Below are 27336 nucleotides of genomic sequence, written 5' to 3'. Positions count from 1 at the left end.
GTCAACAATAGGACTTCTACATCATTAACAGTAAATCTAGAGGTCAACAATAGCACTTCTACATCATTAACAGTAAACCTAGAGGTCAACAATAGCACTTCTACATCATTAATAGTAAACCTAGGGGTCAACATTAGGACTTCTACATCATTAACAGTAAATCTAGAGGTCAACAATAGCACTTCTACATCATTAACAGTAAACCTAGAGGTCAACAATAGCACTTCTACATCATTAACAGTAAACCTAGAGGTCAACAATAGCACTTCTACATCATTAACAGTAAACCTAGAGGTCAACAATAGGACTTCTACATCATTAACAGTAAACCTAGGGGTCAACATTAGGACTTCTACATCATTAACAGTAAACCTAGGGGTCAACAATAGGACTTTCAAAGCTACTGTCTGAAATTATACAAAAGTTCTGGAGCATCACTTTAATGTTATGTGAGCGTTACTAACCCATTGACCAAAATTTTGTTCATTGTTGTTCTTGCCATTCTCCACCCCCATCTCCTAATTGGTCAATGGTCCCGGCAGGTATAGGGAAGATTTCAATTGCATACTCTTCAAGTCCTCTCTCCTTGCCTCCTTCTCAAAACCCATTGGAGGAGAAGGTCATAGGGGAGGGACCTCTGGCACTCTCAGCCAATGGGTTTTGAGAAGGAGACGAGGAGAGAGGACACAAGGAGTATGCAATTGAGATATTCCCATAGTCTACTGCCAGAACAATAAAGAGGTGCGCAGTTCTACATGAACCACTAGATGGAGGCATTTACTTTATCATGTTAAAACCACACATCTGTTTGAAAAGAAAGGGTTTACTCACTCAACCACAGAGTATCTTTGACTCAACTCAACATGTATAGCAGTTAGATAGTAATATTTAATTGAACTAGTAAATCTGGGACTTTTAAGATGAACTTAATGCTCCTTGTTGACATTACAGAGCAGTGCAGTCAGGAGCTGACAATTTAAATTTTTTTTTTTACCTTTATTTAACCAGGCAAGTCAGTTAAGAACATATTCTTATTTTCAATGACGACCTGAGAACAGTGGGTTAACTGCCTGTTCAGGGGCAGAACAACAGATTTGTACCTTGTCAGCTCAGGGGTTTGAACTTGCAACCTTCTGGTTACTAGTCCAACGCTGTAACCACTAGGCTACCCTGCCCCCCACAATGAACAATAGATAGAGATTATGGTGTTATCAGGTATTAATATGTTTCATTCAGTAAAGAGTTATTGATAACATTGATAAATAATTATTCAAAAGATGAAGGATTGGGAATCTAGGAGAGGTCTAAATGTCACTGCATCATATTGGTTCTCATTGTTTTCTTCAATTAAATGGAACCTATACTACAACATACAATACATAAGAGAAAGTGTTGATAACTGTCAATATGATGTCTGTTGCCCTAGAACGATACATGAAGAGTGTCTACTACCCAGATGCAATTTCTCTATCTCTATCTCTCTCTCTCACACACACACACACACACACACACACACACACACACACACACACACACACACACACACACACACACACACACACACACACACACACACACACACACACACACACACACACACACACACACACACCTCCAGATAAATGACGGGGACCAGGGTGCTTCATTAAAAGCCTGCTGTTAGACAGACTGTGATTGCCACCTTCAATTGAATTTAACCTTTTCAAATCTACAGAGCCCATTTAATTTTAATCACAATTAAAATCAATTACATCACATTGTTGTTGTCTTGTCTGGTGTTGTTTTTCTCCTACTCTCTCTCTCTCTCTCTCTCTCTCTCTCAGTCTGTTCTGCATCTCTCTCAATATTACCGTATCCATTCCAACCCTACCTGAGGGTAAACCTGTCTGGTTAGATTGCAGGTGATCAGTGTTTGTAATCGGGTTTGGTCTCCTCTCCTGCAGAGATGTGGCTGGTCATTGGGGCTGTGGCTGGACCGAGCGGTCAGACAGATGAGAGGCCTCAGTGCTTGCCAGAGCCATAAAGAAAAGGTCATCCCTGACAGCAACAACAGGCTAATTGCCACGCTGCAATTGAATGGCTTTTATTTATCTCACCAGGAAGGTAGGAGGAGTCAGATGGGCGCGTGTTCTCCTTTACGCTGGCGGCTTAATAATACAGACAACAAACACTGAAAGATGAACTTATGTGTGTTTCACCCTTTTCATGCCTGGAGGTTCCCTCTAAGAACATATGTGACGAGTGTCTCTCAATCAATCTAGATGGGTGCTATACACTGTAAGTAGTAGGACCCTCCCATGATTGTGAAGGACAGTGACCTAGTGTCTATCTGAGTGTATACACGTGTTGATTCATGTGTTGATATTTAAGATGGAGTCTAGGAGGTGCTGTACATCTATGCCCCCCTACAGAGTCCATCACCCCCCAGTCAGGCATTGCACATAGAGGTATGACATAGAGTCATCTCAAAAATGATTGACACTCTTGATAAAGATGAGCAAAAAAGACTGTATAAAATAAATGATACAAATACTGAGCTATATTGTATGCTCAACAAACATTTTAAAATTATATACTTTTTTACTAATACAACTGCTCAGGAAATATATTTTGTTTAACAAAATAATAAAAAACTTCTCTAAAATATTTTGGGGAACATGAAATATACACTGAGTGTACAAAACATTAACACATTAAGAACAGCTGATGTTTCCATGACAGACCAGGTGAATCCAGGGTGAAAGCTATGATCCCTTATTGATGTAACTTGTTAAATCCACTTCAATCAGTGTAGATGAAGGGAAAGAGACAGGTTAAAGAAGTTTTAAAAAATGTAAGCCTTGAGACAATTGAGACATGGATTGTGTATGTGTGCCATTCAGAGGGTGAATGGACAAGATAAAACCATTGTGTACCTTTGAACAGGGTATGGTAGTAGGAGCCAGGGTCCCTGGTTTGTGTGAAGAACTGCAGCACTGCTGGGTCCTTTATGCTCAACAGTTACGTTTTTTTTTTTTTACCCCTTTTTATCCACAATTTCACGGTATCCAATTGGTAGTTACAGTCTTATCTCATCGCTGTAACTCACGTACGGACTCGGGAGAGGCGAAGGTCGAGAGTCGTGCATCCTTGAAACACAACCCAACCAAGCCGCACTGCTTCTTGACACAATGCCCACTTAACCCAGAAGCCAGCCGCACCAATGTGTCGGAGGAAACACCGTACACCTGGCGACTGTTTCAGCATGCACTGCGCCCAGCCCGCCACAGGGGTCGCTAGTGCGCGATGGGACAAAGACATCCCTGCCGGCCAAACCCTCCCCTAACCTGGACGACGCTGGGCAATTGTGTGCCGCCCCATGGGTCTCCCGGTCGTGGCCGGCTGCGACAGAGCCTGGACTCGCACCCAGAATCTCTAGCGGCACAGCTCGCACTGCGACGCAGTGCCTTAGACCACCGCGCCACTCGGGAGGCCCTCAACAGTTTTTGACAGTATTTTTTTGGCCAAATAATTTTGGAGTTGACTGTATCTGTAGGGTCTTCTTGCTCTTCCAGCTGACACCCAGTCACCCTTGGCTGTAGCATGGCTGACTCTGACACAGTTCCTCCAGTTTACCATTCAGCCCTCTGGGGGTTTCAGGGAGTGCCACAACAACACATTGTTTGGCACTTTACTAGTTCCTCCAGTTAGCTTAAACTGGCAGATGACATCTTGTTGATTTTCTCTATTCTATTATTTTCTCAAAAAAGAAAAACAAAATCCTGTTTGACGTTTTTCCAGAATAATAACAAAGTTCTGGGCAAAGAAAAATATTTTTGGAAAGGGTTTTGAACATCAATGGCCAACCAACCGATATTTGGTTGTGCACGTTTGTTTTCCAACTCATTGTATAATTTCACAACCCTGGGATAGAGTGTGTGTGATTTGTTTCCAGACATCTGTTTGAAGCGGGATAAACTTTTCCTGAGCTCTAGTACAAGTGTGGGTCAGCTTGCTCTTTGGTTGTAAAAGAGGATCCTTAATGGGGTGAAAGTGGCCAGAGAAGGTGGGAGACAGCTGGGAGAGGAAGGTTTGTTAGGTAGGCCAGTTATTGGTTTGCTACGAAACCATATTGTTGCACTCGCTTTGTGTAGGGGTCCTAGGCCTAGTTACATGGTCTGTAACCTGAATGAATGTGTGTATTTATGTGAGAAATCAGTGTATGCGCCTCGGTGTTGAAGATACATGTGCCCAGGGAGATGGCAACCTAAACTTGGTCCAGGGCCAGCTCTGTCTATCTTGACCTCTTGATTGGCCAGTCAAAGCAGATTATTATTTGTTCAAATGGTGAGGAAACATAAATATGTACAAAAGGGAAACTACAGGCATGCCCAAACTAAAGACTATAAAACCAACAAAAGGCCTCCTGCTCACCAAACCAACCAGAAGCCTCACGGCTCTCCAAGCAGGCACTCTGGCTGATTACTGATTACACGTCGGGCACCAGATTGCTACAACATATGATGTGGTTAGCTGATACGTAAAATAGCTATCCGGCATTCTAAGATCTGGCATGCGTCAGCAACGTCTGGACAGAGGAAGGCGCCCACACTGTAAACACAAACCCATGTCCCCTTGTCAATAATTATTATTGTTTGATTGATAGGAAATTTAAGTTGATTTATAGGATATTTTGCTTGATTAATAGGGAATTATTAATGTATAGATTTTTTCTTTTGACCTTTTGGGAAGTGGTAAATTAGGCTTTACACTGATTTATCAATCAAACCAAATCAAATGTATTTATATAGCCCTTCTTACATCAGCTGATATCTCAAAGTGCTGTACAGAAACCCAGCCTAAAACCCCAAACAGCAAGCAATGCAGGTGTAGAAGCACGGGGGCTAGGAAAAACTCCCTAGAAAGGCCAAAATCTAGGAAGAAACCTAGAGAGGAACCAGGCTATGAGGGGTGGCCAGTCCTCTTCTGGCTGTGCCGGGTGGAGATTATAACAGAACATGGCCAAGATGTTCAAATGCTCAAAAATGACCAGCATGGTCAAATAATAATCACAGTAGTTGTCGAGGGTGCAACAAGTCAGCACCTCAGGAGTAAATGTCAGTTGGCTTTTCATAGCCGATCATTAAGAGCATCTCTACCGCTCCTGCTGTCTCTAGAGAGTTGAAAACAGCAGGTCTGGGACAGGTAGCACGTCCGGTGAACAGGTCAGGGTTCCATAGCCGCAGGCAGAACAGTTGAAACTGGAGCAGCAGCACGGCCAGGTGGACTGGGGACAGCAAGGAGTCATCAGGCCAGGTAGTCCTGAGGCATGGTCCTAGGGCTCAGATCCTCAGAGAGAGAGAAAGAGAGAATTAGAGAGAGCATACTTAAATTCACACAGGACACCGGATAGGACAGGAGAAGTACTCCAGATATAACAGAATGACCCTAGTCAAACTACAGCAGCATAAATACTGGAGGCTGAGACAGGAGGGGTCAGGAGACACTGTGACCTCATCCGATGATACTCCCAGACAGGGCCAAACAGGCAGGATATTACCCCACCCACTTTGCCAAAGCACAGCCCCCATACCACTAGAGGGATATCTTCAACCACCAACTTACCATCCTGAGAGTAGACAGAGTATAGCCCACAAAGATCTCCGCCACGGCAAACCCCAAGGGGGTGTGCCAACCCAGACAGGAAGATCACGACAGTGACTCAACCCACTCAAGTGACGCACCCTCCTAGGGACGGCATGGTAGAGCACCAGTATACCAGTGACTCAACCCCTGTAATAGGGTTAGAGAAAGAGAATCCTAGTGGAGAGAGGGGAACCGGCCAGGCAGAGACAGCAAGGGCGGTTCGTTGCTCCAGAGCCTTTCCGATCACCTTCACACTCTCACACTCCTGGGCCAGACTACACTCAATCATATGACCTACTGAAGAGATGAGTCTTCAGTAAAGACTTAAAGGTTGAGACCGAGTCTGAGTCTCTCACATGGGTAGGCAGACCATTCCATAAAAATGGAGCTCTATAGGAGAAAGCCCTGCCTCCAGATGTTTGCTTAGAGATTCTAGGGACAATCAGGAGGCCTGCGTCTTGTGTACGTGTAGGTATGTACGGCAGGACCAAATCGGAAAGATAGGTAGGAGCAAGCCCATGTAATGCTTTGTAGGTTAGCTGTAAAACCTTGAAATCAGCCCTTGCCTTAACAGGAAGCCAGTGTAGGGACGCTAGCTTTTTGGTTCAAGTCAGGATTCTAGCAGCCGTATTTAGCACTAACTGAAGTTTATTTAGTGCTTTATCCGGGTAGCCGGAAAGTAGAGCATTGCTTTCAAAAACAAAAGCCAGGATCAATTTTTCTGCATAATTTTTGGACAGAAAGTTTCTGATTTTTGCAATGTTACGTAGATGGGAAAATGCAGTCTTTGAAACAGTCTTGAGTAATGCCGAGGTCCTTCACAGTTTTATTTGAGACGACTGTACAACCATCAAGATTAATTGTCAGATTCAACAGAAGATCTCTTTGTTTCTTGGGACCTAGAACAAGCATCTCTGTTTTGTCCGAGTTTAAAAGTAGAAAGTTTGCAGCCATCCACTTCCTTGTGTCTGAAACACAGGCTTCTAGCAAGGGCAATTTTGGGGCTTCACTATGTTTCATTGAAATGTACAGCTGTGTGTCATTCGCATAGCAGTGAAAGTTAACATTATGTTTTCGAATGACATCCCCAAGAGGCAAAATATATAGTGAAGACAATAGTGGTCCTAAAACGGAACATCGAAATTTACAGTTGATTTGTCAGAGGACAAAAGATTCACAGAGACAAACATATCTTTCCGGCAGATAAGATATAAACCAGGCCAGAACTTGTCCGTATAAACCAATTTGGGTTTCCAATCTCTCCAAAAGAATGTGGTGATCGATGGTATCAAAAGCAGCACGAAGGTCGAGGAAGCACGAGGACAGATGCAGAGCCTCGGTCTGACGCCATCAAAAGGTAATTTACCACCTTCACAAGTGCAGTCTCAGTGTTATGATGGGGTCTAAAACCAGACTGAAGCATTTCGTATACATTGTTTGTCTTCAGGAAGGCAGTGAGTTGCTGCAGCTTTTTCAAACATTTTTGAGAGGAATGGAAGATTCAATAGTTTTTAAAATATTTTCTGGGTCAAGGTTTGGCTTTTTCAAGAGAGGCTTTATTACTGCCACTGTTAGTGAGTTTGGTACACATCCAGTGGATAGAGAGCCGTTTATTATGTTCAACATAGGAGGGCCAAGCACAGGAAGCAGCTGTTTCAGCAGTTTAGTTGGAATAGGGTCCAGTATGCAGCTTGAAGGTTTAGAGGCCATGATTATTTTCATCATTGTGTCAAGAGATATAGTACTAAAACACTTGAGTGTCTCTCTTGATCCTAGGTTCTGGCAGAGTTGTGCAGACTCAGGACAACTGAGCTTTGAAGGAATATGCAGATTTCTAATGATCATGATCTTTTCCTTAAAGAAGTTCATGAATTTATTACTGCTGAAGTGAAAGCCATCCTCTCTTGGGGAATGCTGTTTTTTAGTTAGCTTTGCGACAGTATCAAATTTCTTGGGGGGGATTGTTCTTATTTTCCTCTATTAAGTTGGAAAAATAGGATGATCGAGCAGCAGTGAGGGCTCTTCGATACTACACGGTACTGTCTTTCCAAGCTAGTCGGAAGACTTCCCGTTTGGTGTGGCGCCATTTCCGTTCCAATTTTCTGGAAGCTTGCTTCAGAGCTCGGGTATTTTCTGTATACCAGGGAGCTAGTTTCTTATGACACATTTATTTTAGTTTTTAGGGGTGCAACTGCATCTAGGGCAAGGTTAAATTGAGTTCCTCAGTTAGGTGGTTAACAGATTTTTGTCCTCTGACGTCCTTGGGTAGGCAGAGAGAGTCTGAGAATATATAACACGACTTTTGATGCTCCTTGGTTGGGGTCTGAGCAGATTAATTGTTGCGATAGCAAATGTAATAAACTGATGGTCCGATAGTCCAGGATTATGAGAAAAAACATTAAGATCCACAACATTTATTCCATGGGACAAAACTAGGTCCAGAGTATGACTGTGGCAGTCAGTAGGTCCAGAGACATGTTGGACAAAACCCATGATGATGGCTCCGAAATCCTTTTGGAGTGGGTCTGTGTACTTTTCCATGTGAATATTAGACTCACCAAAAATGTGAATATTATCTGCTATGACTACAAGGTCCGATAGGAATTCAGGGAACTCAGTGAGGAACGCTGTATATGGCCCAGGAGACCTGTAAACAGTAGCTATAAAAAGTGATTGAGGAGGCTGCATAGATTTCATGGCTAGAAACTCAAAAGACGAAAACGTCTGTTTTTTTTTTGGTAAATTGAAATTTGCTATCGTAAATGTTAGCAACACTTCCACCTTTCCGGGATGCACGGGGGATATGGTCACTAGTGTAACCAGGAGGTGAGGCCTTAACACAGTAAATTTAACACTGACTGTGCTAGTGGCAGACTCCACTATGCTGGCAGGCTGGCTAACAGCTTGCTGCCTGGCCTGCACCATATTTCATTGTGGAGCTAGAGGAGTTAGAGCCCTGACTATGTTGGTAGATAAGATGAGAGCACCCCTCCAGCTAGGATGGAGTCCGTCACTCCTCAACAGGCCAGGCTTGGTCCTGTTTGTGGGTGTGTCCCAGAAAGAGGGCCAATTATCTACAAATTCTATCTTTTGGGAGGGGCAGAAAACAGTTTTCAACCAGCGATTGAGTTGTGAGACTGCTGTAGAGCTCACCACTCCCCCTAACTGGGAGGGGGCCAGAGACAATTACTCGATGCCGACACATCTTTCTAGCTGATTTACAGGCTGAAGCTATGTTGAGCTTGGTGACTTCTTACTGTTTGTATCTAACTTCGTTGGTGCCGATGTGGATAACAATATCTCTATACTCTCTACACTCGCCAGTTTTAGCTTTAGCCAGCACCATCTTCAGATTAGCCTTAACGTCGGTAGCCCTGCCCCCTGGTAAACAGTGTATGATTGCTGGATGATTCATTTTAAGTCTAATACTGCGGGTAATGGAGTCGCCAATGACTAGGGTATTCAATTTGTCAGAGCTAATGGTGGAAAGCTTCGGCGTCCCAGACGCCGTAACGGGAGAAGTAGAGACCAGAGAAGGCTCGGCCTCAGACTCACTGCTTAATGGGGAAAACTGGTTGAAAGTTTCTGTCGGCGAATGATCGACACCGGTTGAGCATTCCTACGGAATTTCCCTTCAGAATTCATGAGAAAGTTGTCCGGCTGCGGGGACCGTGCGAGGGGATTTGTACTAACATTACTATATGTACTTACTGGTGGCAAAGACGCTGTTTCATACTTTCCTACACTGAATTACCCTTGCCGGGGATCACGTGACCCTAAGAGTTCTAACTAAGAGCTCCGCAAAAGTAGTTTCCAATTCCAAATCTTACCTCCACTTCAAGTTCAAACTCCTTTAGCTTTAGTCAAAAAGTAAAGGCGGCTACAAAAGGCGACATTACAGGTAACATTTTTACCCGGACTATGATATTAGCGACGAAAAAAGCCTCCAAGAAGCAGCTAACTTCAGAAAAAGCTAGCGCCATTAGCCAGGAGAAAGAGGACCCGTTCCCCCCCGAGGCCCAACGAATGCCAACCCCACACTCTGTCGAAGACATCCTTTCTGAGTTGAGATCCCAACGTACAGAACTCAACATTAAATTAGATGCCATTAACTCTCAGCTCAGTGCGATAGGGGGCAGGGTGACAATCCTGGAAAATGCTTTGCCTAACATCAACAACAAGATAACCATATACGCGGGGCGCCTGGACGAGGCAGAGGGGTGAATCCTATCCATGGAAACTTATTGACAGAAGCCATGGAAACAATACCATATGCTAAAAAGAAAGTAGAGCATCTGGAAGAGAAAACAGAGGACCTGGAAAACAGGGGGAGAAGGAATAATTGTGTTCTATTCAATCTGGGCGAAAAAGAAGAGGGAAACATGCCACTGATCCGCTACCTGCAAGACAAACTTCCCGAGTGGCTCCACCTGTCCACCGACAGGCCCATAGAACTCGAGAGAGCTCACCGAGCACTGAGGCCACCACCAGCAGCCAGACAACCACCGCGCCCAATCACCATACATTTCCTGAGATTCACGACAAGGAACGAGTCTTACAGGCTGCGAAAATCAACACCATTACAGTGGGAAACACCAAACTCACTTTACACCAGGACCTGTCAGCCGGAATACGCCGAAAGCGCCGAGAGTTTCACGAGGTAAAGAAATACTCCATTGACCGAGGCATCTTTAGGGTATTCAAATACCCAAACGAGCTCAGGATTCTTCACCAAGGAGCCCTGCAACACTTCAAAACTCCCGAAGAGGCAAAACGTTTTTTTGAAAGACAATCCTGGTCAATGAGAAATAGACCAATGACTAAATACGATTACTGTTATTACTAAAGGAGATAAAACAACATATAGTAGATATCCAAAGACCCACCCGCCCCGCTAAATGTCATTACAGCCGTCTAATTTATATTTATTTTCCTTTAGCTGAGAGGGATAGGCTCTATAGCCTAACCTCGGCCTAACGTTTACTTTTATTTTCCTTTTTTTTCTTTCGTTGCTATTATTACTTGGGGTTCCCTATGTCCCTTGGGGGAGGTATATGTAGGCTGGGCTATTGATTTTATTTTCTCCCTCCTTTAATGTGGTCCGGGCGGGGGCTACGTTGTCACTTACTCAATACGGGGCGGAGAGGATGAGGCATTTCTTTGGTGGGGAGGGGGAGACGTTGTGCGTTGCTAACTGTTCCCGTTTTTTTCCTTCTTTTTTCGGAACACAGAATTGAGACTGCGTGTGGGGGTAATAGATCCAACAGGATATGTCGAGTTGTTTGGGAACTCGGCTGGGGTGTTCAGAGATTATTATTTTATGTATAGCATTTATTTTCCTTTTATGTGAACGCAGCTGTAACTATTATCCACCTTTACCCAGAGATGACTTGCACTAAAGTTTGATTACTGTTCGATGACGATGACTAGCACCTTAAATCTATTGACATGGAACTGCCATGGTCTAGGTCATGCAATAAAACGGAAAAAGATACTATGTGTTCTAAAAAAGGAAAAAGCAGACATCGCGCTATTACAAGAGACACACCTCTGTGATGCCGAACATGCCAAACTCCGTAGAGCTTGGGTGGGACAGGTGTAATTTCTCATCTTTCAAATCAAACAGTAGAGGTACAGACATACTTATCCATAAGAATGTTCCATTCATAATTGACAAAAACATATCTGATCCGGAGGGGAGATTTATTTTGATAACTGGGTCACTGTATGGACAACCAATTACTATCTTAAACATATACGCCCCTAACACAGATACTCCTGCTTTCATGTCAAAAAAATATAACCCTGTTCAATAAGCATTGTGTTTCCTTTGCCGTGGTGGCCGGAGATTTTAACTGTACCCTTAACCCAACCCTAGACAAATCATCTCAAGTCCCCACCACAAATCCTAGATCCGCAAAGATGTTGAACTCTCTTACTAAAGAGATGGGACTGATAGATATCTGGAGAGAGACTAATAGACTATACATACTACATACTACTAATATGGACTATACATACTACTCTATAACACCTACTCCTGTATGTCCATAACACCTACTCCCGTATAGATTACATTTTATCCCAAAGAGTTTGTCACGACTCCTACCGAAGGTGGCTCCTCTTCCCGTTCGGGTGGTGCTCGGTGGTCGTAGTCACCGGCCTACTAGCTGCCACTGATTCTTTCCTCCCCCTCATTGTCTGTTTATTGGTTACACCTGTTGTGTAATTTGCTGATAAATTGGGCTTTATTAGCCAGCCGGCCCGCCTGCTCTTTGTGCAGGATTGTTTTGTGTAACTTGTGTGCACGTCTGTGGGTTACGTGTTTCCCATTTTGTGGGTTTTGCTGGACAGTTTAAGTCCCCGGTTTTGGGGCGTTTGTTTTGTTGTACGCCCTGTGTTTTCGTGGGGTTGGCTTATGTTCGCCGTTTTGTGCATTAAATTAGCACTACCCTGAACTCTCTGCTTGACTTCTCACCCACTACACCCAGAACGTTACAGAGTTTCATAAGTTCAGCCACGTATACAATTGGACCCATAGCACTTTCAGATCACGCCTTTGTCCACCTCCGCTTTGACCTCTGCAAAAACATCCCGAGGTCAAAGAGCTGGAAATTCAACACCTCCATGTTATCAAACGAAGCGTTCCATACATTGGTAACTACATGGATCGACAACTCCACACAAGACAACAAAGATTCTCCTGTTTCTCCGGCCACAATGTGGGACACTGCTAAAGCCACACTAAGAGGTAATCTAATTGCATACACTTCCTCTAAGAAAAGCAATGAAAGCACACAGGCTAGAAGCACACAGGCTAGGGAATCTCGCTACCTAAACTATCAGAGACCGACCAAGAAGATCTCAACTCCCCCTTCACTCCTGAGGAGATCCTGGAGGCAATTACCTCCATGCCACCTAACAAGTCCCCAGGCCCAGATGGATTCCCCAGAGAGTGCTACCAAGCTTTTTGGCTCCAACTTAGCCCTATTTTCATGTCAATGCTGTATGATTTTTGCAAAAACGGAGTTCTCCCAGATTCAATGCACACAGCTCGCATTACAGTGTTGCTCAAAAAAGACAAAGACCCTCTATCCTGCTCGTCCTTCCGGCCCATAAGCTTGTTGGATTTCGACTACAAAATAATTACCGAATTGCTCGCCAAAAGACTAAACACTCTTCTTCCCAAAATAATAAAAGCAGAACAAACTGGATTTATTAGAGACAGATACTCTTCTGATAACATTCGCCGACTTTTTGATATTATTGATCAAGTAAACGCACAGAAGACCCCTGTCCTGCTGGCTTCACTGGATGCTGAGAAGGCATTCGATAGGAGGGAGTGGAGCTTTCTGTTCTCAGTCTTAGAAAAGTTCAATATGGGCCCAAACTTGATTATACTCTCATCCAAATGCCATGGTGACTACTAACGGACTGAATTCTGACAGAATCCCTTTGGGACAGGGCACAAGACAAGAGTGCTAGCTGTCCCCCCTGCTCTACTTGTTGGGGGCGGAGCAGCTGGCAGAGTTGATAAGGAGCAATCCAAGTATTACGGGTGTTTCTGCAGGCGGCCTGCAGCACAAGATTTCGCTTTACGCGGATGATGTCTTGCTCTACATATCCAACCCTGAGAAATCCCTCCCATTTTAGACAAAATTGCTCAGTATGGCAAGTTTTCAGGTTATAAGATAAATTTGAACAAATCCACTGTCTGCCCTCTCAATCTATGGAGACACTATGTCCTTTCCATTGGAGGACACAGGGGTTTCAATACCTTGGGATCTTCATAACACCAGATTTGAATAGCCTTTTCAAGGAAAATGATCTTCCACTCCTGGATCGAATCAAGAATGATCTCCAAACCTGGATCTCCCTCCCAATTAGCTTAGTAAGAAGAATTAATGTCATCTGTATGAACATCCTCCCTAGACTGAACTACTTATTTCAGATGCTCCCATGCTTTTCCCCAGTTTCCTTTTTCAAAACAACTAACCAAAGCATCACCAAACTTATATGGGGCAATAAAAAACCTAGGATCAAGTTCTCCACTCTATCGAAACCTGAATCTAAGGGTGGTCTTGCCCTTCCCTCCCTTCAATTGTACTACTGGTCTGCCCAAATCCGCAACATGCTAACATGGATCACAAACAGACAAGAGTCAACGTGGATTCAGATAGAAGCCCAATCCTGTGGTTCATTAGTTAAATTATATTCATTAATAACTTTAGTGAAGTGGGCAACATAGCCAAAGCCTTTGTGATTTACAGCGCCCTACTAGTGTGGAGGGACTGTAAGAAATACCTGGGCATTAACTCCCAAATATGCTCTCACTCGCCCATAGTAGGCAACCCAGACTTGCCAAAAGTCCTGAAGGGTGCTAACTTTAATCTTTGGCATACTCTAGGAATCAGGACCTTTTCAGACCTATTTCATCAGAAAACCACTGCACTGAAATCATTTCAAGAGCTCTGCAGTGAATTCAAGATCCCATTTTTAAAAATATATATCTTCAAATTAGATATGTAATTTCCTCATTTACTTCCAAGAGGAGGTTTAGAACTCAGTTGAATAAAGTCGAAACCCTTCTTGTCACAGCACAATCCATTAAAGGCTAAATACCTTACATCTATAGACTCCTTTCTGAGAAAGGAGGCTCCTCCTTTACTCCTCTGAAAATAATCTGGGAAAAGGACCTTGGTCTGACTATCAGTGATGAGTTATGGGCGGAGGTTTGCAACAGGGTATACTGCACCTCTACTAATGTAAAAATGAAAGAATCTAATTACAAATGTTTGTACAAATTTTATTACACTCCTTTGAGACTCCATAGAATGAAAACGGACATCTCTCCTAACTGTAAAAGACGTACCTCTGAAAGTGGAAACAAAATGCATGTATTTTGGAACTGTAGAGAGATTGCCAGATTTTGGCAATCTATACATACTGCTGCACAGAAAATACTAGATGTACAGTTTGATATGACCCCGTGTATCTATCTTCTTAATGCCCAGCAGGACTTTGTTCTTGATCCTGACAGAGAAAATTTGCTTATGACTATTGCATACTTTGCTAAGAAATGTATTCTTCTATTGTGGGCCTCTAATACCTCTCCTACATTTAAAATGTGGATTGACCAGATTGTTGACTTTCTCCCTCTTGAAAAGCTCACTTATGACCTCTGCAAGAGACAGCCCAAGTTTAATAGACTCTGGTCTCCACTATTCAACTATATTTCAAATTGGACAGAGTGAATGGGGTGGTAGGGTAGCCTAGTGGTTAGAGTGTTGGACTAGTAACCTGAAGGTTGCGAGTTCTGCCCCTGAACACTGTTCCCAGGCCGTCATTGAAAATAAGAATTTGTTCTTAACTGACTTGCCTGGTTAAATAAAGGTAAAATAAATTACGGAAATGAGCAGATACATGCTGTGTAAGGTGCTGTAAAATCTAAAAACGAATTATTTGCTCGTCGTCTCAGCTTAGGCTGGAAATAGCTAATAAGAACCATGATAGTGTTGATGCAAGTTTTATATATATATATTTATTTTTTAATAATTATATATTATTATTATTTTATTTTTGATTTGTAATTATTATTATTATTTTTTAAATACATGATTATTATTTTGTATTTGTATTTGTTTAAAGTCTGTCACATCTGTGAATGTGGAATGTGTTTTTTGGTTGATTGAAAAACAAGAAAACTTCATAAAACTTTAAATTGAAATGACCCTTGCCTAACGATTGCGTCTGAAGTTGGGCTTGCGGCACAGCTATCCTCGCCATAAGGCGATCGTTCTCCTGTATATTATGAGTACAGCGACTGCAATTAGAAGGCATCATGTCAGTGTTATTACTTAGCTTCGTTGGAACTACTTAGCTTCGGCTGTTGGAGGTCCTGACGAACCATGTCCAGATAAAGCGTCCGGAGTGAAAAAGTTTAATGAAAAAAAGTTGAGTGGGAGAAAAACTAAAAATATAAACGGTAATTAAAAAGTGAAAACCTTAAAGTTGTCAGGTAGCAAAGTAAGGTTGGCAACAAAACGCACAGCAACAAGTCTGCTACTCATGTGTCACTTCCACTTTGGAATATACACACTGCAACGCATGGGTCATTTCCTCAATCACTCTAACCATCCTTTCTCTGATGCCAAATAGCATTCCACACCAACCAATAAACCCTGCTTCAAATTTGTTACACAGCTGATCCTATTGCCACTATAAAGAGCTTTTGTGCATCTCTGATTGGTGATTAATTTGTATGTCTCATGTAAGCAGCTGAAACTGGATGAAAAGTCCTATTATTAATTGTCGATTCATCCAATGACAGTTGAAGGGAGTTTTTTTTTCTCACTGGGTGGATGGGGTCTGACTCAGTAAGACTTAACATTGCTGGGGTACTTATGACCAAAATGCTCAGCATGCAGTCAGTTCTTCAAAGTGAGGACATACAATTTAGAACATGTGGATACACGTCTATATAAAATAAATCACACATAGACTACAGGTCAAAAGTTTTAGAACACCTGCTCATTCAAGGGCTTTTCATTCTTTTTTTTTTACTATTTTCTACATTGCAGAATAATAGTGAAGACATCAAAACTATGAAATAACACATATGTATAACACATAGTATTTTTGAATGTGGGCTAAATCTATAAAGAAACAAAGTGCTGTAGCCTAAGTTCATATTACAAGTGCATGGAAATCAACTTGAATGCCATATCACTTTGGAAATGCATTCAGTACAATATGAGACATAAGAACATGGTACTTAAGAAACCGCTCATTTCATTTAATCTCAAAAACATACTGAAAAAAGTCTAAAGTAAAGTGACCTACTCATCCTAGCTCAAACAACATTTCTCCACTCTCTTGTGAGTCACTTGGACTGAGCCTGAATGGCCAGGCAGAGGTGGACCTGCCTTTGCTCTTTCCAGGGTTAAGAGATGGGGTGGTACTCTGATGGCAGGGCAGGCCTGGAAGATGGAGAGCAGTGTGGACAGAGAGCATAGGGGTCCCTGACTGGCTGTGGTCCTAGAGGAGGCTGCAGCCTTTCTGGACTGTTGTGAGAGACATTTCACTTCATATCAACCTCATCTGATCTGAGATCAGGATCGAGCTGGCTCATAGAGAGAAGAGGCCCCGGGGCAGAGAGAAGACAGAGGGAAGGAAGAGAGGGAGAGGAAGGGAAGGAGGCAGGTGGGTAGGCAGATGAATGGACGGATGCTGGTACACAGAGACATAAAGGCAGGCAGGAACACATACAGACAGACACACATAGGTAGGTAGGTAGGTAGGTAGGTAGGTAGGTAGGTAGGTAGGTAGGTAGGTAGGTAGGTAGGTAGGTAGGTAGGTAGGCAGGCAGGCAGGCTGGCAGGCAGGCAGGCAGACAGACATAAATGCAGAAAAACAGGCATGGAGGCAGGCAGACAGGCATGGAGGAAGACAGACTGGCTGCAGGGGCCTGGAAGGAATGGTTGATAGAGGCCAGAAGGGAGGGAAGTGATTGCTTTGCCGTGAGCAGTTAGAATGGGATTCAGAAATAAGGGTAAGGCAGCAGTAAATGCCGGCCTGGGTGTTGGTAGACCTAGGTCACTAGGATCTGCATCTAAAAGGAAGGGACGCTTCCTTATGACAGAAGGATGGTGCTCCATGTCATGTGGGTTGGTGTCAGAGGTTATCAGAACTGCTGCGGTTTTGGAGGACAAATATGCCCCTGTCGAGACAACCAGAGCACCGTAGATCTGATCTAGGCCATCATGGCAATCCATCTCCAGTCACAGGTCATTGTCTAGGACGACAGCCAGGCACAACGCTGGACAGCCTATCCATCTCCAGTCACAGGTCATCGTCTCGGACGACAGCCAGGCACAACGCTGGACAGCCTATCCATCTCCAGTCACAGGTCATCGTCTAGGACGACAGCCAGGCACAACGCTGGACAGCCTATCCATCTCCAGTCACAGGTCATCGTCTAGGACGACAGCCAGGCACAACGCTGGACAGCCTATCCATCTCCAGTCACAGGTCATCGTCTAGGACGACAGCCAGGCACAACGCTGGACAGCCTATCCATCTCCAGTCACAGGTCATCGTCTAGGACGACAGCCAGGCACAACGCTGGACAGCCTATCCATCTCCAGTCACAGGTCATCGTCTAGGACGACAGCCAGGCACAACGCTGGACAGCCTATCCATCTCCAGTCACAGGTCATCGTCTAGGACGACAGCCAGGCACAACGCTGGACAGCCTATCCATCTCCAGTCACAGGTCATCGTCTAGGACGACAGCCAGGCACAACGCTGGACAGCCTATCCATCTCCAGTCACAGGTCATCGTCTAGGACGACAGCCAGGCACAACGCTGGACAGCCTATCCATCTCCAGTCACAGGTCATCGTCTAGGACGACAGCCAGGCACAACGCTGGACAGCCTATCCATCTCCAGTCACAGGTCATCGCCTAGGACGACAGCCAGGCACAACGCTGGACAGCCTATCCATCTCCAGTCACAGGTCATCGTCTAGGACGACAGCCAGGCACAACGCTGGACAGCCTATCCATCTCCAGTCACAGGTCATCGTCTAGGACGACAGCCAGGCACAACGCTGGACAGCCTATCCATCTCCAGTCACAGGTCATCGTCTAGGACGACAGCCAGGCACAACGCTGGACAGCCTATCCATCTCCAGTCACAGGTCATCGCCTAGGACGACAGCCAGGCACAACGCTGGACAGCCTATCCATCTCCAGTCACAGGTCATCGTCTAGGACGACAGCCAGGCACAACGCTGGACAGCCTATCCATCTCCAGTCACAGGTCATCGTCTAGGACGACAGCCAGGCACAACGCTGGACAGCCTATCCATCTCCAGTCACAGGTCATCGTCTAGGACGACAGCCAGGCACAACGCTGGACAGCCTATCCATCTCCAGTCACAGGTCATCGTCTAGGACGACAGCCAGGCACAACGCTGGACAGCCTATCCATCTCCAGTCACAGGTCATCGTCTAGGACGACAGCCAGGCACAACGCTGGACAGCCTATCCATCTCCAGTCACAGGTCATCGTCTAGGACGACAGCCAGGCACAACGCTGGACAGCCTATCCATCTCCAGTCACAGGTCATCGCCTAGGACGACAGCCAGGCACAACGCTGGACAGCCTATCCATCTCCAGTCACAGGTCATCGTCTAGGACGACAGCCAGGCACAACGCTGGACAGCCTATCCATCTCCAGTCACAGGTCATCGTCTAGGACGACAGCCAGGCACAACGCTGGACAGCCTATCCATCTCCAGTCACAGGTCATCGTCTAGGACGACAGCCAGGCACAACGCTGGACAGCCTATCCATCTCCAGTCACAGGTCATCGTCTAGGACGACAGCCAGGCACAACGCTGGACAGCCTATCCATCTCCAGTCACAGGTCATCGTCTAGGACGACAGCCAGGCACAACGCTGGACAGCCTATCCATCTCCAGTCACAACGCTGGACAGCCTATCCATCTCCAGTCACAGGTCATCGTCTAGGACGACAGCCAGGCACAACGCTGGACAGCCTATCCATCTCCAGTCACAGGTCATCGTCTAGGACGACAGCCAGGCACAACGCTGGACAGCCTATCCATCTCCAGTCACAGGTCATCGTTTAGGACGACAGCCAGGCACAACGCTGGACAGCCTATCCATCTCCAGTCACAGGTCATCGTCTAGGACGACAGCCAGGCACAACGCTGGACAGCCTATCCATCTCCAGTCACAGGTCATCGTCTAGGACGACAGCCAGGCACAACGCTGGACAGCCTATCCATCTCCAGTCACAGGTCATCGTCTAGGACGACAGCCAGGCACAACGCTGGACAGCCTATCCATCTCCAGTCACAGGTCATCGTCTAGGATGACAGCCAGGCACAACGCTGGACAGCCTATCCATCTCCAGTCACAGGTCATCGTCTTAGGACGACAGCCAGGCACAACGCTGGACAGCCTATCCATCTCCAGTCACAGGTCATCGTCTTAGGACGACAGCCAGGCACAACGCTGGACAGCCTATCCATCTCCAGTCACAGGTCATGGTCTAGGACGACAGCCAGGCACAACGCTGGACAGCCTATCCATCTCCAGTCACAGGTCATCGTCTAGGACGACAGCCAGGCACAACGCTGGACAGCCTATCCATCTCCAGTCACAGGTCATCGTTTAGGACGACAGCCAGGCACAACGCTGGACAGCCTATCCATCTCCATTCACAGGTCATCGTCTAGGACGACAGCCAGGCACAACGCTGGACAGCCTATCCATCTCCAGTCACAGGTCATCGTCTAGGATGACAGCCAGGCACAACGCTGGACAGCCTATCCATCTCCAGTCACAGGTCATCGTCTAGGACGACAGCCAGGCACAACGCTGGACAGCCTATCCATCTCCAGTCACAGGTCATCGTCTAGGACGACAGCCTATCCATCTCCAGTCACAACGCTGGACAGCCTATCCATCTCCAGTCACAGGTCATCGTCTAGGACGACAGCCAGGCACAACGCTGGACAGCCTATCCATCTCCAGTCACAACGCTGGACAGCCTATCCATCTCCAGTCACAACGCTGGACAGCCTATCCATCGAAGTGTAAGGATGTAATATGTCACCAAAGGCCGAAAATCTATCCTGAGACGTCACTTCAACTGTTGCATAATACTAGCCTGGAAACCAAACGGATATGTTTCACAAGTTTGTATTCCAGGCTATCTCAATACATTGATATCAATGGAAGATGTGTATGGAAATTCACATTATGTATGTTAAGATTCAGTCCTTGGTTAGTGCATGTTTTTCTATTGCCATTTATTCTTTAACATGAATAGGCCTTTAAATGAATCAAAACCTAAACTTTAGACAGATGTTGTAGGTATTGTTTGCCATCTGTTTGACCTGGGTTCACCTATTCAAATGTAGCCTACCTTCACAACTCTGTTAAATGGGAGGAAATAGATCCAAGATGCCACAGAGGAAAACACCACTAATAACATATAACCCATCCATATAGGCCTCACCTCGCTCTTTCCTTCTCTATCACTTCAATTATTTCATCTTTACAAACAAAACGCCCCCAAACAGCCCTTTTAAGGTTTTATAAGAGAAGCCTGGAAAGCACTGGAGAGCTTTAAGGGGACATTCATTGACTTTAATGGGATGAACTGATCAACCATATCTAATAGAAATCATTGCCCATGGCAAAAGCTGGTATGTTATTTAATTACGTATGGAACACAGTGCTTTTACCGCTTCTTAGAAAACTGTAATTCAATATATTTAGTTGAGAGAAGAAACAGATAAATAAAGTCCAAATTAAAACATTTCTGAAATAAGTTTTTATTTTCTTGCTTTCGGTAAAAGAAAAAAAACATTTTAGAAAATATATAAATAGAACAAAAATAGAACTGTCATTTTTAACTGTTCATACTTTCAAAAAATGAAATGGCTTCAATATGCTACAAAATGCATAACATTAAGTCTGCCAACACTTCTAAAAATCCTATTGAAAATTGCCTATAATAAGTAATCCAAATCTACTTGCGTGAGAAGAAGGCCTATTGCATTCTCTGTATCCTATGCTGCATTTACCACGGATTCAATTCAATGTGTATGTACACATGTGTATTCGGAAAGTATTCACACCCCTCCCTTTTTCCACATTTTGTTACGTTACAGCCTTATTCTAAAATGTATACAATTATGTTTTCCCTTCATCAATTTACACACAATACACCATAATGAAACAGCGAAAACAGATTTTTTGAAAATGTATAAATAAATATAATACAATAAAAATAATTACTGAAATACTTTAATTACATAAGTATTCAGACCCTTTGCTATGATATTCGAAATTGAGCTCAGGTGCATTCTGTTTCCATTGATCATCCTTGAGATGTTTCTACAACTTGATTGGAATCCACCTGTGGTAAATTAAATTGTTTGGACATGATTTGGAAAGGTACACACTTGTCTATATAAGGTCCCACAGTTGACAGTGCATGTTAGAGCAAAAACCAAGCCATGAGGTCAAAGGTATTGTCCGTAGAGCTCCGAGACAGGATTGTGTCGAGACACAGATCTAGGGAAGGGTACCAAAACAATTCTGCAAACAATTGAAGGTCCCCAAGAACACAGTGGCCTCCATCAGTGTAGGAAGTTTGGAACCACCAAGTCTCTTCCTAGAGCTGGACGCCCAGCCAAACTGAGCAATCAGAGGAGAAGGGCCTTGGTCAGGGATATGACCAAGAACCCAATGGTCACTCTGACAGAGCGCCAGAGTTTCTCTGTGGAGATGGGAGAACCGTCCAGAAGAACAACCATCTCTCCAGCATTCCACCAATCAGGCCTTTATGGTAGAGCGGCCAGATGGAAGCCACTCCTCAGTAAAAGGCACATGACAGCCCGCTTGGAGTTTGCCAAAAGACACCTAAATGACTCTCAGACCATGAGAAACAAGATTCTCTGGTCTGATGAAACCAATATTGAACACTTTGGCCTGAATGTCAAGCGTTACGTTTGGAGGAAACCTGGCACCATCCCAATGGTGAAGCGTGGGGGTGGCAGCATCATGATGTGTTGATGTTTTTCAGCGGCAGAGACTGAGAGACTAGTCAGGATCAAGGGAAAGATGAACGGAACAAAGTACTGAGAGATCCTTGATGAAAACCTTCTCCACAGCGCTCAGGACCTCAGACTGGGGCGATGGTTCACCTTCCAACAGGACAATGACCCTAAGCACACAGCCTGGACACCGCAGGAGTGGCCTCGGGACAAGCCTCTGAATGTCCTTGAGTGGACCACCCAGAGCCCGGACTTGAACCAGATCAAAAATCTCGGGAGAGACCTGAAAATAGCTGTGCAGCGACGCTCCCCATCCAACCTGACAGAGCATGAGAGGATCTGCAGAGAAGAATGGGAGAAGCTCCCCAAATACAGGTGTGTCAAGCTTGTAGCGTCATACCCAAGCAGACTCAAGGCTGTAATTGCTGCCAAAGGTGTTTCAACAAAAAGGGTAAAGGGTCTGAATACGTATGCAAATGTAATATTTCATTATGAGGTATTGCGTGTAGTTTGACGAGGAAAGAAAACGATTCAATCAATTTTAGAATAAGGCTATAATATAATAAAAGGTGGATAAGTCAATGGGTCTGAATACTTTCCAAATGCACTGTATATACAAAAGTATGTTTGACACCACTTCAAATTAGTGGATTCGGCTATTTTAGCCACACCCATTGCTGACAGGTGTATAAAATCAAGCACACAGTCTTGCAATTTCCATAGACCAACATTGGCAGTAGAATGGCCTTAATGAAGAGCTCAGTGACTTTCAACATGGCACCGTCATAGGATGCCACCTTTCCAACAAGTCAGTTCGTCAAATGTCTGCCCTGCTAGGGCTGCCCTAGTCAACTGTAAGTGCTGTTATTGTGAAGTCGAAATGTCTAGGAGCAACAACGGCTCATCCGTGAAGTGGTAGGCCACACAAGCTCACAGAACAGGACTGCGGAGTGTTGAAGCGCGTAGCACATAAACAGCGTTTGTCCTAGGTTGGGGCACTGACTACCGAGTTCCAAACTGCCTCTGGAAGCAACGTTAGCACAAGAACTGTTCGTCAGGAGCTTCATGAAATGGGTTTCCATGGCCGAGCAGCCACACACAAGCCTAAGATCACCATGCGCAATGCCAAGCGTCACCTGGAGTGGTGTAAAACTCACTGCCATTGAATTCTGGAGCAGTGGAAACGCATTCTCTGGAGTGATGAATCACTCATCACCATCTGGCAGTCCGACGGTTGAATCTGGTTTTGGCAGATGCCAGGAGAACGCTACCTACCCCAATGCGTAGTGCCAACTGTAAAGTTTGGTGAGGAAGGAATAATATTCTGGGGATGTTTTTCATGGTTTGTAGTAGGCCCCTTAGTTGCATTAAAGGGAAGTCTTAACACTACAGCATACAATGAATTTCTAGATGGTTCTGTGCTTCCAACTTTGTGGAAACAGTTTGGGGAAGGACCTTTTCTGTTTCAGCATGACAATGCCCCTGTGCACAAAGTGGGGTTCATACAGAAATGGTTTGTCGAGATTGGTGTGGAAGAACTTGACTGGCCTGCACAGAAGACCTAAACTCAATCTCATCGAACACCTTTGGGATGAATTGGAACGCAGACTGCGAGCTAGGCCTAATCGGCCAATATCAGTGCCTGGCCTTACTAATGCTCTTGTGGCTGAATGGAATCAAGTCTCTGCAGCAATGTCCCAACATTTAGTGGAAAGCATTCCCAGAAGAGTGGAGGCTGTCATAGCAGCAAAGGGGGGGAACAACTCCATATTAATGCCCATGATTTTGGAGTGAGATGTTTGTTGTCCACATACTTTTGGTCATGTAGTGTATATTTCTTTAGGTCTGGTGCTGCGGGTTTGTCGAGGTGAGACCACGGGCGCATGTTGGCGCGCACTTCACAACAGTGGCGACGGGGTGACATGAAAGATCCAACATAAAGTAAGAAAGGGAGGAGCAGAAAAAAAAACAATTATAAAAAATCACGTGGAGAGAGACCGAGCAAGCTGATTTAAAAGCTCTGAATGTATGTCGTCTGTCTCTCATGAGAAGGCGAGTCTTAAAGTTCCATCAGAATGGGCAGTCTATTCTCAGACGCAGCAGGACGACAGCAGCAACGGGTCATGGAGAGGTGTCCGTAGCTTCACAAGTACGGACCAACCGTGGCTCCTCTTCTATTTATACGGGGTTTAATGTGCTTTAATAACGATACTATACATCACTGACTATACTATTGCACGTTTAACTTATATTTTATGGTGTATTGCTGCCAGTTTGTATCACTTTGATTAATTAACCAATGTTGCTTAGCTGCATTCAACAAATGCGCACGGGGATTATGAGAAATACTCAGGAGCAATAGCCTCAACCTATTCTACGACGTTCACCTGTTATTTACGTTTATTTGAACATTTTGAAAAAAAAAATCCAATAGCATGACTAGTGGTTTATATGATTTAATATAATATAAGACAATGTATTTGTAAAATATGACTGAGGTTTCGGAAACAAGGAAATCCCTTTTTCCCATATTTTGGCTATTCCTCTCTGTGCGCTAGTGTAGCTATACAACTTTTCACAACTATTCCTCTCTGTGCGCTAGTGTAGCTATACAACTTTTCACAACTATTCCACCTCTGCAAACTTCTGAGTGTATTTGTTTTTACCTCTCTAGCCGATGAAGGCGGTGGAGTCCACTGTAGTTCGTTGAGAAAATAGTCACTTATGCAGAGTTTGCCTTTCCACGCTAGCCGGACTCCCATCGTCATCACGGTCCATCGCAGCGCGAGCATCACCTCCGCCACGGATACTTCCTCCGTGAGGTGAGAGCACAAGGCCGTCGGCTAGCTGCACACCGACACCGGAGAAAATATGAACATCCAGGTCCTGCCAGACCACAAGCTGTCATCAGTGGCCCCGCTGAAACCCTGCAATGTGGAGAAGAAGGAGGTGGAACTGATATTGGTGAAGGACCAAAATGGGGTCCAGTATACCAGTTCGACCATCATGCCCACCACCAGCACGCACGGCACCCCCTGCACCGCTGAGGAGCTGGAGGAGAGGGAAACATGGGGAAAGAAAATAGACTTTCTCCTATCCGTCATAGGCTTCGCAGTGGACTTGGCCAATGTCTGGAGATTCCCTTACCTCTGCTACAAGAATGGAGGTGGTGAGTGAACTGTTATAACTTCTGTAAAAACTTCTGTTAAGACTTTCCCAGGTTCCTTTGGAATTATCCTCTTCGAGGTCCAGGCTGGGTATGGCAACGCGAGACTGCTTTGGAACTAATATCACGTTTGTTTTACGGTTGTGAAATAACATTCTTCATGAGTTTATGATAAAATGTGCCAATCTGTTAGTTTGTATGCCACCATACGTACCAGTCACTAGTCAGTGAGTTTTTGAAATCCCCAAATAGCTTTGCGCAGGCTTTCTTGAGCCAAGAGGCTTTGCTGGTAAGAGGGAAACGGAAATACCTCACTGCATAAATTCATTCAGGTCAGTGTGGTTGACTCAACTGCAAATACATTCACTGTATCTGGGCGCTACTGTATCTTACTGTAAAGGGTTGACTCATAACCCATTCACACAAGTTGCTGGCTCATAAGTGCTTTATTGCTGATGGCACATGTTAGGAAATATTTAAATACTCACAGTTGAACAGATTGCTATGCAAATATGTTAATAATTAATAACTTAATTTAAATGTGTTCGGTGTCTAACCCATTTTTCCTGCGGGCTGCATTCGGTCTTCACCGGGGGGCCACACTTAAAATGTATTATATTTTCTCGCAGTCAAAATCTGCTAAGCAATTGTCCTTTAACTATTGGATTTGGAATTTTGAATGGGCCAGATCCAGCCTGCAGGCCTCATTATGTGGTCTAGACCATTAAGAGTGACAGCCTGGTCTCATAATCTAGACTTAACATAGTAAAAATGTATCCCTGACACTCAAATTAGTATGACATGTTACTTTTGGTATGGTTACAGATGGTTGGGGTGGGTGGGTGTGTAATGCTAACTTCTAGCAATCAAAAGGTTGCGAGTTCAAATCTCATGACAGACAACTTTAGCTCATTTGCAACTTTTCAACTATTTGCTACTTTGCAAATACTTAGCATGTTAGCTAACCTTTCCCAAACCTTATTCCTTTTAGCTAACCTTTAACCTTTAACCTTTAACCTAACTCCTAACCTTAACCCTAACCCCTAGCCTAGATAACGTTTGCCAGATAGCTGACGTTAGCCATCTAGCCACCTAGCTAGAATTCTGAGACCAGGTTGAGAGCGAATAATAATGCCTTAGGCATATTTCAGTGGCTCAGTAGTGGTGGTGGACCAAGTAAGCAAATCACTTGTAATATGTGTGCTGCATTTGTTTGATAAGAATAGTTTTAGATAACATCTGTTAGAAGTGCCAGTCAGCGTCACACTTCACAAATCTGAAGAATGAACAACAAAGCAAAGGCTAACTACAGAGATGATTGACTGCCAATAATATCCAAAACAAGTGTCCAAAACAAGATAAAACATAAAAACTGCACCTGAATATATCTATAATCGAGCCGAGTGAATGTTAACAAACCAAATATCGTTGTTAATTACAAAGTGACATTTTGGGTTTGCCACCACAGACCTTCAGTAGCTTGTTGTAATAACAGTGTTTACTAGTGTTTACTAGATTTCCTGTCCCCTTTGGCAGCATTACACTTCACGTGGTGAAAATAGACATGTGTATCTTTATCTGGTGAACTGAGTGTTGCAGTGTTGTGTCCTGTGGTGCCAACTCTTCAGCTGTGGGTCATGTTCATTTGGTGCTCTCTGAAAGGCTGTAATGCAGCCCAATGCTCAGCTCTTTGTTAAAATGTTGCATACAATATATTTTTAATTATACTAGATGAAGGGAATTTTATTCTTCCTAGAATTCACTGGAACATAAAAAGCTACAAGCATGGACAATTCACTGTCTGTGCCTGGAGAGTCCATGTTGATGTCTGTTTCATGTGATTTTCCTTGAGATATCATTATCAACACAAATTGCCAGGACGAAAACACCCACAAAATGCTAAATATGTTGTCTTGGCTGCAACACAAATGCCAAAAGGTTCA

General features: G+C 44.3%; 1 protein-coding gene and 2 long non-coding RNA genes across 3 annotated transcripts in view; 2 read left to right on the top strand and 1 right to left on the bottom strand.

The window, feature by feature from the left end:
- Positions 1-1462: 1462 nt before the first annotated feature.
- LOC127913224 (uncharacterized) lies at positions 1463-25610 on the bottom strand. The gene is made up of 3 exons (XR_008085328.1): positions 25375-25610; positions 24894-25154; positions 1463-5328 (listed from the first exon to the last, which is right to left on the bottom strand). It is a non-coding gene; the product is annotated as an uncharacterized LOC127913224 (long non-coding RNA).
- LOC127913223 (uncharacterized) lies at positions 17020-20219 on the top strand. The gene is made up of 3 exons (XR_008085327.1): positions 17020-17411; positions 17534-18082; positions 20140-20219. It is a non-coding gene; the product is annotated as an uncharacterized LOC127913223 (long non-coding RNA).
- LOC118376015 (sodium-dependent noradrenaline transporter-like) overlaps positions 25099-27336 on the top strand; it is a 111629-nt gene continuing 109391 nt past the window's right edge. Inside the window, exon 1 of the mRNA XM_052484976.1 lies at positions 25099-25396. Coding sequence (XP_052340936.1) covers positions 25099-25396 — 298 coding nt within the window. The remainder of the gene's footprint in view (positions 25397-27336) is intronic.

This window comes from Oncorhynchus keta, chromosome 2 (genome assembly GCF_023373465.1).
Source record: "Oncorhynchus keta strain PuntledgeMale-10-30-2019 chromosome 2, Oket_V2, whole genome shotgun sequence".
Classification (NCBI taxonomy): Eukaryota; Metazoa; Chordata; class Actinopteri; order Salmoniformes; family Salmonidae; genus Oncorhynchus; species Oncorhynchus keta.
Note: the sequence above shows the minus strand (reverse complement) of the source record. Positions and strands in the feature narration are given on the sequence as shown.